Below are 15,610 nucleotides of genomic sequence, written 5' to 3'. Positions count from 1 at the left end.
GGGCCATTTCAGAATGGTGGCATGGCATGGAGAGAAAGTCCTTTTATTTCTGTGCTGTGCTCAGAATGAGGGGCAGAGTTCTGACATGCCTGAGTGAGGAGCATGTTTTTTGAGACCAGAGAGAAGAGAGAAGTTTTCTTCTGGGACATCAGCACTGAGGGGAAATGTCTGAAGAAAAAGTTGTAATTCATAAAGGCAAGGTGCTGAGGCTGTCCAGAAAATTGAGGTGGGAAGATGAGTGAGCTGAGATATCATTTATGCAAAATGTTGGTACATGAGGTCCTTATCAACTGTAATTCCCTGAAAGAGGCATTTCAGGGGTGTTCTGAAAACAGGTGTTGGTAGTATTTTATTCTGACAGATAATAATTTTTTTTTAAAAAGTAAAATTACCACTTAGCTTGTACTGTCTTGCTCAGACACCAGATGCTTGCCCTGCTGGAAGCCTTTCTGGGAGATGTTTCCACTTGTTGGAAACTGTATGTATCAGATAGTATCAGTATATAGGGAAACCTCAGATGTTTATATGTACAGATTAAATTACACACTTTTCAGTGTTTTAAGTAGGAGGTTGGGATTTTTTTTTTGTTATTGTGACTCACTGAAGTCACTTGGAAGAGGATGCTGCACAATCTGATTACAGATCCCACATTTGACAACAAAAAACTGCTCTGAAGCCACACGGTTCATGGAGCTGCTTTGTCTCTCTGAGTACTTCAAATACAGAGAACTGTCCTAGGCTCCTTCCTTTATTATTTATTTCTTTTTAATAAAACCTGTCACTGTATAGGAACCACTTAGATTATTTACATATATCACAAATTAAACTTGAAGCCTGAGGGTGAGAGCCATCTAATAGAGAGCAGTTGTCTGATGAGAGGTGACAGACTCCAAAACAGCAAACTTATTCTTTCTTGAAAGATGTAACTTGGCCTTATCTAGGCTTAAGTTTAAATGTTCCTTAATTCAATGCCTCTGTTGCTCAGAATGTGATGCTATCAAAACACATATTTGTAAAAATGTTTAAAATAGTTCAGTGGCTGGAGTGCTGGACTGCAAAGCTTCTGGTTCTCTCTTCACTGTTAACCTATTGGAAGATTTGTGCATTGTTTTATTTAACTTCAGGATGAATATGTGGGACAACCTTTGCCAGCCCTTCTGCTGATAGTTCTGCTATCATCTGTAATCACAAGAAGTAAGTAGATGCTCCTCATGGAAAGGGAGGACATTTCAGAGCACTTGAAATTATGCCTAAAATAGGTAATGTGAGGTTTTCCTCCTGTGAACTGGCCATAGTCTCATTGCTTCAGCATTCCTGAGTTGTTAAGAATGGGAGAGGAGCACAGTGTGATACTAAAGATGAGAAGGATGTCCTGGTGGAAGGTAGAACTTCACATACCTGATGTTGTTTCAGACAGGTTCTGTTACCACATTGCCATCTTCTGCTTTGGTATCCTTTCTGTAATATAAGAGGATTCATATGTAACTAGATATAGATAAATATATATATGGGTAGAGCAAGTGGGGCTGATGGTTCTTGAACCATTAATTAACTGTAGAACTTGCCAGATCCCATTGGCAAAGTGTGCAGGTTGAGGGTGCAACTCATTGTATTGAGCATTATTTGATCAGTAACTAATAAACAAATGGCCTTTCAGACTGGTTCCATACTTGGTTTAGATCTATATAAAAAGCCCTCATGTACTTCCCTTAATGATTTGTTTGGAAGTTTAGAATCTGAACTCAGCAGTTTGTGTTCTCTTTCTTTCAAGTTTTGAAGTACAGTCTCATGATCTGAGTTTTGCCTGAGGTGCCAGTATCCTTAAAGAAGTTCTTTGATTCCTGAAGTTGCACTGTATATGTAAGAGCCTCTATTCAAATTATTGTTTTTTTTTTTTTATGGCTTGGTGCCATATCAAGAATCAGATCTTAGTTCCTCGACTCCAAGTTCATCACAAGTTTCATGATCTGCTGGTTTCATTTAAGCTTCTGAAAAAAAAAACCACAACAGTCCTGCTTGCTCTTTTCCTTCCACGTTTCCATTGGGATCTGTAGCAGATGTTACCAGAGTAACCAAGCTGACGCAACAAAACCAAAGGTGTAGTTTTTAGCAGTGTCATTTCCCCCATCTCATGTGTTCTACAGTCACACAGCTGCTTATGGTGGCAACAAAAAAAAAATGGTGTGAGGGGCTGTAAGGGGAGTGAAGTGGTGAGTGCCTTCCAGCTTCAATTTATCTGGTAAAGCACTTTATAAATAAAAGGCAAGAGCTGGCAGATGGACATGTACCAGCTTCAGTTTATCTGGTAAAGCACTTTATAAATAAAAGGCAAGAGCTGGCAGATGGACATGCAGTAGAAAGCTATGAAGCAACAGAAGGGAAGAATGAAGCAACACTTAGGTAGTGGTCAGACTTAAAACAAAAAAACAGGAATAAAGCTAAGCTGTGTTTGGTTGTGCAATCCTGGTCCAGTTCCTATCTCATATGCTGAGTGAGGTGGGAATTCCAGTGGAAAAAGTACCATGTAATTAAAGCTGGGGCACAACTTGTTTGAGTAGCCTCAGGTACTCTTGTAATTGCAGCAGCCTAAGAACAGTGACTGCAGTGTGCTCCAGGCTGAGCTTCAGAGTGTGCTCAGCTTTTCACCCACAGAAGGACCTCCCCATGTCACCAGACATGACTCTCCCCAGCAGGGTTTTGCAGAATCCATAGCTGATTGAGTTTCTCTTTCTGGGGCTCAGCAAATGACCAATTCCCATGGCCAGGAGAGCTGCAGTTTCCTTATCTTTTCAGCGTGTGAAACCACAGAGATTTACCCCAGTAATCCTGCTTTCCACCTAAGCTTGCTCTTCCTCATGACCAGAAGTTTTTTGTGTGTGTGTGTGTTACACTAGAATTTTAGAATCTGTTTTGATAGATGTGATCATTTACTGCTCCAGATTTAAAAAAAAAAAAAAAAAAAGCAATAGCATTGGAGGGTGGAGCTTTTTGACTGTTTATCAGCAGTTCTTAGTGCTCTTAGATGCTTCTTTTCTACCTGACAGGAGGTTGTAGGGAGGTGGGTGTTGGCTTCTTCTCTCAAGTAAATAACAACAGGACCAGAGGAAATGGGCTCGAGTTGCACCAGGGGAGGTTTAGACTAGAAATTAGGAAGAATTTCTTTACTGAGAGTGTAGTCAGGGGGTGCCCAAGGATGTGGTGGAGTCACCATCCCTTGGAGGTGTTCACATACCATGTAGGTGAGGCCCAGGACATATTCTAGTGGCATGGTGATTTTTTAAATTGTATTATTAGTATTTGTATTTTGGGGGTTGGTTGGACACTGATTTTAGGGCTCCTTTTCAACAATTCTGGTTCTTGAAAGCAGAAGGCTGAAGTGTCAAATCTTTGCTGCTCGTTCTGTGGCTCAGAATAAGGCCTGCAGCAGCAAAACAGAGTCAACAGGATTTCAGAAACATGAAATCCTCAGTGGTGCTGGGGACACCAAAGAGCTGCAGGTGAATGGATGGTTTGATACCATGTGGTTCTACCAGAGATGGTGTCACAGCAGCTTGGGCATCTCCCCTGAGGTAGATAACAGTGCTTTTGGACAAAGTCAAACAGCAGATGTGCTTCATCTAGACTGAGAAAAGGTATTTAATTTAACAAGATGTGATGTGGAAGGTGTCTGGTTGAATGAATATTACATTCAGTTCTGGGTACCTCACTATAAGAAGGGCACAGAAGTGCTGGAGTGTGTCCAGAAGGGGACAATAAGGCTCGTTATCCTGAGGGATAAATGAGAGGAGAACTTGTTGATCTCTTCAGCCCCCTCAAAGGAGGTTGGAGGAAGGAGGGAGAGAGCCTCTTCTCCTTGGGGGCATGAGACCAGAGGATGGAAGCTACTCCAGGAGAAGTTTAGGTTGGATATTAGGAACGATTTTTTTCACTGAAAGGGCTGTCAGACACTGGAATAGTCTGCCCAGATGGTGGAGTCACCATCCCTGGAGGTGTTTAAACAGGGACATGTCTTAGTGATGAGCTGGGCAAAGGTTGGACTGGAGGATCTTGAAGGTCTCTTCCAACCAAAGATGTTCTGTGATGGACAAAATCCCTCTATCCATCCTTCTCTCCATCCCTCTACCCCCAATTCTGAGAGCTGCCTGAGGAGGACACAGCTGAGTTATAGGGACAAGATGCTAACGCTGTAGGACATCATTCCAGCTGCCGCTGTTACTTCGGGACATCTTTGGGTCCGGTTCCCCTCAGCTCTCCCACTCCCCACCTTTCCAGACCTCAGCCAGGCGCCGGTTCCACCCAACCCATCGGCATCCGGGCCGAACCTGGCGGTGTGTCCCGGGGGCCTCCTCCGGGCGGGTCCCTACGTGCTCAGGCAGCGCTGGCCGAGACGGAGAGAACCGATCGGGTGTCGGCGGTTCCGCGGGTGATTCGCCGGGGCTTGGCGGGGCGGATCGGGGCGGGTCGGGTCGGGGCGGTGCGGAGGAGCTGCGGGCCGGGCGGGGTAAGGGCTGGGTCGGGTTCGGGGCGGGCGGCCCGCCAGGCCGTGCGGGCCCGGGGAACCAGGCCCAAGGTGCGGGGCGGGGATGGGGTTCGGGTGCCTGTGAAGGATCGCAGCTTACATGGTGAGCGGAGCCGCTGTGTGGGTACCGGGGTTTGGGGAGTGGGGGTGGGTGGGTGTTGGGTTTGGGTCGGGGGGAAGGAGGGGTGGGCGCGGAGTTGCGAATGTCTTCGGCGAAAGCAGCTCGGAGCCTTTGGGAATGGCTTGGCTGGGTCCGGGAGAGGACCAACTTCTCAGGAAAAGGGATTTCCTTTGTCCGGGAAGGGGCGGTGAGACCCCGGGAAGGGTTTTGTGGAACCCCCGGGAAGGGTTTTGCGGAGCCCCCGGGGGTCGGGCAGCCCCGGCGCTGCCGCGGTGCCTGGGTGTTGGGCTTCCCCGGGGAGCCGTGGTTACCTTGAAACAAACAGGGCCAAGGCAGAATGACCTTGGCAGAGAGGTTTGCCCGGTTGTGTCTCCCCGGGAAGGGGGGACACAGCCCCTATCCCTCTTGGATCTTCCCAGCCGTGTCCTGGTGGGTTGTGTTTCCCAGTAGGAGATGGTTTGGGATCCCCCAGGGGTGAGCTGCTCCTTCGGGAGGAATCACCAGGGGAGCCAGCACAACTTGAGCTTCTTGCATCGCCAAGCTGCCAGGGTTCCACCCAGAATTAATCCTGGTTTCGGGTGTGTGTTCCTGTGGGCTTTTTCTGTGTCTTTGTTTTGTGTTGGTTTAAATCAGTGCTTTAAGCTACAGCACATTCTTCTCGGAACATCTTCACACCCTGGTTCAGCTATCATGGCTGAATAGGCTCGGAGGAAACCTGGAAGAAATCCTGAGTGATCTCAGTGATAGGGATATATCCTAAATGATCAGCTCATCCTAAACTGATTCTAAATTTAACTTGCCACCCTATCAAGTTTGTAACCTCTAATTCCAGCATAGGATTTAAGAGATGCTGAATTGTTTCTGCCTGTGAGAGATTTGAGTCTGCTGTGTTGGGTCTTTTTTTTTTTGGTAAAAGAAGAAGAAGCTTAAAATGAGCTATTGTGTGGTCCAGCCTATTGCAGTGTGCCTGGATGTGCAGATATTCCTATTGCTTAGTCAGCAGATACTCTCGATATGAGTTTGTGGAGGCTTTAATCTCCTTCACTGCTGTGTGATACATCATGCTCTGTTCAAAATTACATTCCCTTCTTAGTGGAATAAAAGCATTTTCAGGAACTTTTGTGTGGATTTGAGGCAATTTTGTTTTGTCAGGGGGGGAGTGGAATGGGATTTTTGGTTTTTAATTAGTCTTGGAGATAATGACTGCCACCAACACACATTCTTACCTTTTTTTTCTTTTTTTTTTTTGCTACCAATGGAAAGGATGACATTGCTACAAAGGACTCATAATCTGATAAAATGTGCCACTCCCATTTTTCTGCTGGTCTGGCTTCTTCACTGTAGGGTAGTGCTGAGTAGAACAAGTCAGTGACTGCTTGCTGAAATGCAGAGTGGGATTTTCCTCTTTCAGAGGTTTGAATAACTGCACTAATGTACCAGTACTATAGCTAACCACCCATATTTCAAAAGAAAGGATTCCTTAACAAAGAAAAATTACTGGGAGAGGGCTGGTCTGGAAAACTTCTTGCTTAGCTGAATGAGATTTCCAGATACACCCAGGCTGTACAGTTTTCTTCCCAAAGCAATTTTGCTCTGCAGGTGGCTTTCAGTGAAAGAAGACTCTGAAAATAGTTCTCCTCAGCCAAAATTAAGCAGCTTTTCTGGCTTTGATTAGCATTGGGTGCATGTGTTGTAATGTCAAGCTCTGCAAGGCTTTAGGGAGATCCATGCATGATGATTTGTGGCATGTTAATTTATTGTGGATGTTGAATGGTTTTTGTTTGACTAGTAGTGTTTCAAAGGAGGAAAAAGGTGGTATTTAGGGAAAGGGTTCACCTTGTCTTTGGTAGCAGTACTAGAAGTTAATATTTGACTATGTTAATTTATGAAAAATAGCTAACAAAAAAACAGTCTTGTAATAAAAACAGGGAGGAAGAATGGCCATTTCCTTCATGGCTGTCTGCACAGTGGGTCTGCTCTGTGGTTGATGCTGTATTCATATCAGCTGCTTGCAAGGAGTTATTAATGCAAGAATAAGTCTTTTAGATTTCTTAGAATTTCATAGATTTCTGCTGTTGATCAAGCCCTTTCTCCTTTATTTCCTTGGTTATTTTCTTGCTGAAGGATTTGTTTTAGTGAACAGTTTTATCAGCATGAGCACTCTCCCTTTACAGAACAAAGCTAGGTACTGTTCAGTACTTGAAATACATTTTTCTTGGTTCTTTTCCTTGTTTTCAGACTGCTGTCATGCACAGGAGTCTTCACTGGGATTGATGACCCAGACATTCCAAATTCATGAGGTTTCCCATCACAGCAACGTGGGCATCACAGGATTGACTGCTGAGACAGTGCCCAGTCAACAAACAAGTTAAAAAATAAAAAGAAAAGAGGGTTTCTGTGTCCTGGGAGCTGCCCTCAGGAGAGGAGTCCCAGAAAACTGTCTGGAAGTAGAATTGGATTGCATGGCACAGAGCAGAAAACCACAGCTCTGTTTCTCTGCATTCCTGTGTGGGTTTTATCCATCCTTATTTTTAAGGCCTTTTCTGGACATGGTAGGGATCTTGTTTGGCTGCTCTGATTTTGTTGGGAAGGTGGGATCTATTTGCCCAAGAGAGTTTTGTCATACTTGGCAGATTGGGTTGAGAGAAGTTTCCTTTTTTTGTGTGTTTTTATAGAAGTTGTATAAGCAAGCTACACTTAAAAGCAGGTGGGTCTTGGAAGTCGCAAAAATAGCTGCAAAGTTGAATGTAAAAATATTTATAATGTGTATTTGTTTGGGTTTTTTTCTGTCAGACTGACCGTGTTTGTTGTTTAAATATCACTGATATTTTGAATACTTACTCTTTGCTATAGCACTTCAAGCTTTGGAGTAGATGGGAGTTGTGTAAAGGTTGTTTTAAGGCCATTAGGTCCTGGTTTTGGTACATTTTCTTCCAGAACAATGTTCATAGGAAAAATAAAAATAGCATGTGATGCCAAGTCCTCAAATGTAGATCATGATGATAGAATAATTACCCATGGAAGGAGCTCTGAGGAACTAACTCCCCTCTCAGAGCTGAGTCTGCTTAACCCAAATGCCCAGGGCTCATCCACCTCAACTTGGAATATCTTCAAGGTTGGAAGTTCCACCACATCTCAGGGAATGTGTCCCAGTGTCTCAGGTAGTCCCTACCTTCCTAGTGTTTTTTTTTTTTTCCCCCTAAGACCAGAATTTTAGCAGTTTGTTCCTCTTGGCTTCATGTTTTTTACAAAAGTGTCTCCCAGACTCATCCTTGATGTTCACCATCTTTTTTGTCCCTAAATCCCAAAGATCCCTAAGCAGCCTCCTCCTCTCAGTGCCTGCACACAAACAAATCAATGTTATGCTCTGTTATGATTTAAGATGGTTGTACTTGGAGGCATCCTAACAAGTGTGGGGTTTTGACTAACCATGATTTTAACCCCTTTTCTGGTTTTTTTTTTTTTCCCCATCCTTGAGCTGTTGCATCTGAAAACAGCTTGGCTATGAGAAACCTTACAGTGGGATTTTAAGATGAGCTTGTGGTTGGTTTTGGCTTTGATTTCAAAACCATATATCAGCTCAAGCCATAAATATTTTAAATAGGTCTTATTTTGTGCCTCAGATAGTATCTGCTGTTTGGAAGCTCATTCTTAGCAGTACTTGGTAAAAGCAGGCTGCCAGTTGGGAGCTTAGTGTTGTTTGTACAAGTAGAAGGAATGGAAAAAAAAAAACCCAACACACCAAAACACACTGCTGAACATAAGGTTTAACATTATTTTTGTTTCTGAGCTTGCTCTATTTGGAAAGCTTTAAAGGGGCAGAGCTGGGAAATCATTATTGGGTAGAGCCTCTTGAGATTCTCCTGTGCATCATCTTGGTTTTCTCCACTCCTTTAACTTTCCCTGTCTTTTGCTTCTCTAGGAATATGAAGAAAAAACTGGACGAGCTCACAGACCACTCTCTCCTAAGCAGAATGTGAGGAAGAATCTTGATTTTGAACCACTTTCCACTACAGCACTTATTTTAGAGGACAGACCAGCGTAAGTTTTGGGCAGTACCCTCTTTAAAATTAACTCTTTATTTTTAAAGAGTATTTTAAAAATACTCTTTAAAATTAACTTATCAAAGCTTTTCTTACTGCTCTGACTTAAACAGATGATTTACAATTCAAAGTAGTTTGGTGGGTTGTTTGTTTTTTTTTTTTCAGTCTAGTGAATAGGAAAGTGGGATGATTATAAGAAAAATTATTCAAACAAAAGTAACATTATTATAATGAAAGCAATGGCATTGTGTGAAAGGTAATTAGGAGAGCAGAGCTCTGGCTTGAAGTAATTCTGCTTTCTAAATATGAGGAAGGGATTTTTATTTTCCCTGAGAGAACATAACCATAAAAATGAAGCTGGTGAATGTTAAAGAAATTGAGAACCAAGGATACAGTGTCCTGTTTACACAGAGAAAGACCACACCTCCATAAATAATGAAACAATATCATGATTGTTCTGCAGTGGGTTCAGCATCACATTTTAAAGGTTGTCAAGCACTTGATCAGGTGTTGCATTCTTCTGTTACTGCAGGGAGATTCTTGCATTTGCAGGCTAATTCCATTACCATTTACTGGCAGTAAAACCCCTGCTTTACTGTGCTTTGCTCCTGAATTACACAAAATCAGTCATGTTTAATCAGGCACCAGCTTAATAGGCATGGTGCCTGCACTTTTAATATTGCTGTGCATTCTGTAAAGAACTGGCATAACACAGGCATGTTTTCATCAACAAATCTGTATAAATAGTGCTCCTAGCACAGTTCCAGGGTTATTTAAGACACTTTTTGGCTTGACTATGCCACAAGAGGTCTTGGGACATCTAGGACAGTGTAAGAGTTATAATTTATTCCAGCAGGTTTTATTGTGTACACCTGGAAACAGTCCCCACTTGCTTATTTGCATGTCAAACCTGTCTGTTAAAAAGCATTCTTCACATGAGATAATCTGAGAAATACAGTGTTCATATAGTTCAGTGTTTCAGATAGTTTGGAGCAGTGATGCCTTACAGAATAGCGTTGTCATTTTGCTTTCTTTCTTACTGTTGGTAGACTGAGGAATTTCTAGCAGAAAATAATCTTTTTAAGGTTCTAAACAATTGGATCATCACTTCTGTCTGGCAGGGAAAATTACTCTGGACAAAAGTGTGTCCTCTGAATCTTTCTAAATAATGTTTTTAATTGTTTACTCATAGCTTGTGTACTGTTCTGGGTTTTAACCTTCAAGGCTTTAAGTAATTTGGTTTTTTATTTCCTATTACATAAAGATTTCAGACTTAAAAAGGAAAAATGTGGTGGGATTTTTTTCCAGAATAGCTGTTCTTGATTTTGCACTCACTCGTAGGGCTTAGGCAAAGCTTTATAGGGAAAAAAAATCAGTAAATATTCTACAGTCCCTGTAACTTTAGCTCCAAAAAGTGTTGGTCAGATCTTAGTAGATAATAAAGATTGTTTCGTGTGTGTGGTGATGAAATACAGGACAAATAATTTAAGTGGTAGGATTTAATTTAGCAGAACTTGCATTGTTGGATGTGATTTTCCTTTCCAAACTCTCCCTGTCTTACACCAGATTTAAATACTTGCATTTTAAAAGGATCTTGGTCATTTCACATTACTGAAACTGGAGTAAATTATAATGTGAAAATCCACTTTTCTTGTTATTGTGGCAGTTTATGTTTTTAAAAACACTCACAGGGATGTATTACCTGGCTGTGCATATTTTACAAGTAATATGATTATGTAAATAATAAAACATGCTGCTGTTATTGGTGACTTTTGATGGCTGGGAGCTGCTTTCTGTGTGCCACCTTCCAGCAATATGAAAGTGAATTTTTGCCTTTTTTTTCCTACCCAAAGATTTAAATTGCAATGAAGTGTTCTGCTACACAGAACAAAAAATAACCTTGTTGAGGATGACTCCAGTGCCACTTGTTGCTGGAGAACAGACAAGAAGGGAAGACTTTAAAATAGAGTTTTAGAGAGCTGAAGGGGAAAGGAAGCTGGTGCAGGGAGTTGTCTGGGTAAAGAAAGTTGTGGATGTGCCTGATAAATGACCTGCATGGCAAGAGATCTTGTATCTTACCTGCAGAGATCAGATTACATCCAAACCACCAGCTTGACATGTACCAGTATGTTCCCTGTCCTTGTGGAGAGCAGCCTGTGGGTTCAGTTGGTTTAATAATAAAAATGCTGAAATTATCAAACATAAGGAAATTACTCAGCATGTTCTGTGGATAAAAGTATTCATGGCTGGTCAGTGTTCTTTCATTCTATTCTGCTGACTCTGGCAAAAAAAAAAAAAAAAAAAAAACTTCTTTCCAAAGATCTGTTGCTCTACTCTTTGATCAAATATTTTGACAAGAAGCAGTACATGCTTTTCTTCTAGAAGTGCCTAGAATTTTCTTCAGAGAGGCTTGCCAGCTTTAAATACTGATGATTATTATTATTTTTTCAGGAACCTCCCTGCAAAGCCAGCAGAAGAAGCTCAGAAACACAGACAGCAGTACGAAGAAATGGTGGTTCAAGCAAAAAAAAGAGGTGATGGAGGGGGAAGTCAAGGGGTATTTTTAAACCTGAAATGCACTAGTGTCAGTTTGTTGCTCTGTAATGTGAGAGATCTGTAACTCCCCTCAAAGAATCAATCCAGAGAAGAGAGGTGAACTAAGAAAGATTCATTAAAAGCCCCACCCCAAGCTGAAAAATAAAACAATCCTAGAATCCAGCAGAGAAGTTTCTGATTTGTAACATTTAGATAATTCAGGCATTTCTTTGTGGGTTTAAAAGCCTAATAATGTAGTAGTGTAGACTAGAATAGACTTCTTTAGATAACAACAGGAAATCAGAGTATGTACTTCTGTCCCTGACAAACCCATTTTCCCAAGAGCCACTCCAGATGAACAGCTTTGTGGAATGATGTATTGTGGAGAGGTCAGAAAACCAGAGTCCAAGCACACTTTTGCTGCTTAGCAAAAAATTCCAAGCCTGCATTTAGGGAGGCTTCCAAAGAACTCATGTCCAAGCTGAAAGTTGGTGTGGTTCTGCTCAGACCCAGCTTCTGCTGGACTTTTGGGTAGACCCAGCAGGTTGTGTGTGTTCATTCCAAAGACTTTGTTCATGGTGCTGCTTTTCCTCAGGGATTTTTCTTTGCCAGGTCAGTACCTTCCTGCACTGTAGGCAGTGTGTGTGTGTGCACTGTATTTCTGCTGTGTTGCTATAAAAAGTGCCTGAATTTTATTTAAATTGCATGTCTAACAAGTCTGCCTGTGGAAAAAATAGTAATAGGTGATGCAAGAAGAAACACTGAGTAATAACTAAAGATACAACCTGTTTAAACTAAACCTGGAAAGTGTTTTCTTTTTAATGAACTGAAGATTTCCAGCACATAAAATTTTGGGATGTGTGGCCTTTAGATTCTAAATTATAATTTACAAAGACCAACACCTGAGAGTGAAAACAAAATGCAAAACTTGTATTTTCACCTGGGTTTCTGAGTCTCCCATAAAAAAGGGTGGGGCTTGGTTAGGAAATACTCTGCCTTCTCCTCCTGGGTGGTGCTGTTGGCTGTCAGAGATGCTAATTCAAAGTTATTAATGGGATTAGGTTTGAAAGGTCAGGGGATCCATATATTGCCTAATTCCCATGTCCCATCCATCAGAAATGAGTCTTATGCCTTGTTCCACTTTTTCCTTTATTCACATTTGGCATCTCTGCTTAGAATTGGAACAGTCCACTGTACATCTAGATGAGTGTAAGGTGGTTTTGTGTGACTGTGTTTAGCTAACTCTGAATATCTGGTTTCTGGGTTTATTAAATTAAAAAGGAAATTGCTTTTCTGCAGAGCTTAAAGAAGCCCAGAAGAGAAAGAAGCAACTGGAAGAGCGTTGCAAACTGGAAGACAGCATTGGCAATGCTGTCCTGACTTGGAACAATGAGATCTTACCCAACTGGGAAACTATGTAAGACAGTATGTTATACTGAGTTTTAATTAAAATTGCTGTGTCTTGTCTCCTGAAGAGAAGTTAGAAAATTAGCAAGTATAATCTTAAATGGTCTGGGGAAGCTTTTGCTTGAAAGTTGCTTTTGGACAGCTACAAAGAAAATAAGCAAAGTGTTTCATTAATTCCATAAAGTGGCTGGAAGAGTTGGAGGTTCAGAATATTCACAAACTGTAAAACACTGAGAAATGATTGGTGGCAGAGTTTGTAAAAGCAGAAAGCACAATGCTTGAACACCAGGTATTTATCAGAAATCAGCTTTCCTTGACTACTCAGTGTTATAATATCAGACACAGACTGAAGGATGTGTCAAGTGCTGTGAAGCCTCATTAATCACAGAGTGGAATAATCACCTGCTGGGATAATCAAGTGATGGAAAAGAGAAGCAGGGACACAGTTGTAAGTCCTAAAAGATCTCCTGCAAAACCACAGCACAGCCAAGCTACCTTTGCTGTGTAATTTTTCATGCTCTTTGTTAGTCATCTGAAAAAAACCCAAACAAACCATGAATGTAACCACCAGCCTCCACAGCACTCACAGCTATAATTTCCTGAATCATAAATTTCAGTTGTCCTGAGACTGTATGTTAAAACTGTGGATAGAATTTGTTGGAAAATGCATTTCTGGAAAGTGAAGTAATGAATTAAGTATAAAGAAATAGTAGATTTAGATGTCTGTAATACTCATGATGCATAGGTAATGGCTGCTGTTAAAATAAGGGCACTTTTCCCCCTGTTGCTTTATAAATCTAAAAGTTCCCCAGTGTATTCACTGCTTCACATTTCAGTTCAAAATCTGCTTTTAGGTTATTATTATTTTAGGTTATTAGGGATTATTGTGCTTTTTGTCACTACCACAAAACTTTCCCTGGTGCTTAGGTGCTGGTCTGTTCCTCCTCCTGGGCTGTAGCCAGTTCAAAGCCTGTTGTGCTTTTGGAATGTCTTCCATGATCCCACCTAGCTGTTATATCTTATTTTTCTGGAGGGTGAGAGCTGCAGAGCTGAGTGGGAAGCTGCATGTCTCACTGGCACAGCAGGGTGAGAGCAGTGGGGAGAGGGGAAACTTCTGCATCATGGTTCTGTATTTAACTTTACGTGGAGATCTAAGTCTGTCCAGTCTTTAGCACAGGCAGTGGCTTAGGTGTGGATTTAATTTTCATTTGTTTATTTCTGTCCCTTTTGTCCCTTCCTGGTCAAGGTTGGTTTTTAATCAGAGTGTGATTGCAGTGCTGCTGTCCAATATGCCACTAACTTGGAAAGAAGCAAGTTTTCCTTTACAGTGCTCAAAAATGGGTGCCTGCAAACCACATTTGACTTCTTGGCTTGTTGAGAGTCATTTTGCTTTGGATCCCTTCCTTGCCCAGTCAGCTGGCAAGGAAATATTTCTTGGAATAATCTTATTTTCCTTCTCAACAGGTGTTGTTCCCGGAAAGTCCGAGAGCTGTGGTGGCAGGGCATCCCCCCCAGTGTGAGAGGCAAAGTCTGGAGCTTGGCAATTGGCAATGAGTTAAACATCACCCATGGTGAGGCTCTTGATTTTGTCCACTTTGTCTTACAAAGAGAAAGGGAGCAATGGTGTGTTTATTATGGGCTGTCAGAACCCGGGGTGTGGGTGTGAGGTGGTTCTGTTTTATTCCTGGTGCTTTGCCATCTTTTGGGCAAAGATCCTGTGTCTTTTAATCTTGTAACTGCCCTAGGACTTCTGCTCTGAGTTGTTCCTGATTACTGCTGTCACTGTGACTTGCTTTGATGTTGGATGGAGATGGTCAGAATGAATGATTCAGGCTTTTCTTTTTTTAATTTAGAAGTGTTCATTTCCTAATGCCTACGAGTAGGCACACTGCCTTTGATTTACAGCAAGACATCAGGTCTGGAGGAGGTTAAAAGACCCCTGGGAAAATTTCCACTCTTGTTTATATGTGTGTTTGTGAGAAAAGAAACAGTGTGCTACTTCAGGGTGCAGTAAAACAGAGCTCTGAAAGACTAACAGATACAATTCCAACATGGAAAGGTGTGGTTCTGACATGGAATTCTCTAGAATTACCCCAGTTATCCATGCAGACTAATTTTGAATATAATTTTGAAGGAAAGGAAGTACTTGAACATAAAATGCAGGTTGTGCCTAGGTTGCCTTTCCTTTTCACTGGGGTTAGAGGTCAGTGAAACACATCTTTTAGAACCTACTTAACAGCATCTCTAATACAGTAGTTGATTTTTTTTTTGCTTGTAATGAATGACACTGCTCATGTAGTAGGTAGTCAGTACCTGACACTGGATTCATATACAGATAGTGGACTTGGGTTTATCTGGTTTTCTTTTTCTAGAACTTTATGATATTTGCCTGGCTCGTGCCAAAGAGAAATGGAGATCACTTAGCACAGGAGGGGCTGAAGTAGAATGTGAAGGTAAGCTTTACCTGAAGGATTTATGCTGTGCTACTAAGTAATTCTGTAAAAAAGCTCTTTTAAAAGAAATAACAGATTTTAGACAAAAAGAACAAATTCAGCTCTAAAGATGCCCCTGGTAAAAACCAAAGGTTCTTTTTGTGCAAGCAAGAAACAGCTGTATTCCTTCATTCTTCTTTATAAAACACACCTTTTTTTTTTTTCTTTATAAACTATCTCTAGGTACATTTCTAATTTTATGCTAATTTGTAGGAAAACTAGGAAGGTTTGGGGGTTACAATGTGAATTGCAGCAGTCAAACAGTTTTCAGCATCTGTCGTTTTGGAATTGAAACTCAAATTATAGCATAAAATTGCATTTTAGTCCCTTCTGGCAACTTCAAGCCTATCTCCTGGGTGTGTTTTAGAGAGCAGCAATTTATTTCTGCAGATGAAGTGGTTTGAGATTTACTTAATTGATTCAAACAGTTGTCTGCATTTGAGACAGTGTAAAGCTGCATGCAGATGCTAGGACTTGCCTTTGGTAAGTAATT

At 41.5% G+C, this 15,610-nt stretch overlaps 1 protein-coding gene across 3 annotated transcripts in view; it reads left to right on the top strand.

Moving 5' to 3' along the window:
• TBC1D14 (TBC1 domain family member 14) overlaps positions 1-15,610 on the top strand; it is a 60,410-nt gene that overhangs the window by 25,656 nt on the left and 19,144 nt on the right. For 2 of the 3 annotated variants that reach the window (XM_030449897.1, XM_030449898.1), the window contains exons 4-8: positions 8,563-8,681; positions 11,135-11,217; positions 12,518-12,635; positions 14,090-14,196; positions 14,998-15,078. In XM_030449897.1, the coding sequence (XP_030305757.1) occupies positions 8,563-8,681; positions 11,135-11,217; positions 12,518-12,635; positions 14,090-14,196; positions 14,998-15,078 (508 nt within the window). Of the gene's footprint in view, positions 1-4,515; positions 4,623-8,562; positions 8,682-11,134; positions 11,218-12,517; positions 12,636-14,089; positions 14,197-14,997; positions 15,079-15,610 lie in introns of those variants that run through there. The other variant, XM_030449899.1, reaches the window with a different exon arrangement.

Source organism: Calypte anna, chromosome 4A (genome assembly GCF_003957555.1).
Source record: "Calypte anna isolate BGI_N300 chromosome 4A, bCalAnn1_v1.p, whole genome shotgun sequence".
Lineage (NCBI taxonomy): Eukaryota > Metazoa > Chordata > Aves > Apodiformes > Trochilidae > Calypte > Calypte anna.
Note: the sequence above shows the minus strand (reverse complement) of the source record. Positions and strands in the feature narration are given on the sequence as shown.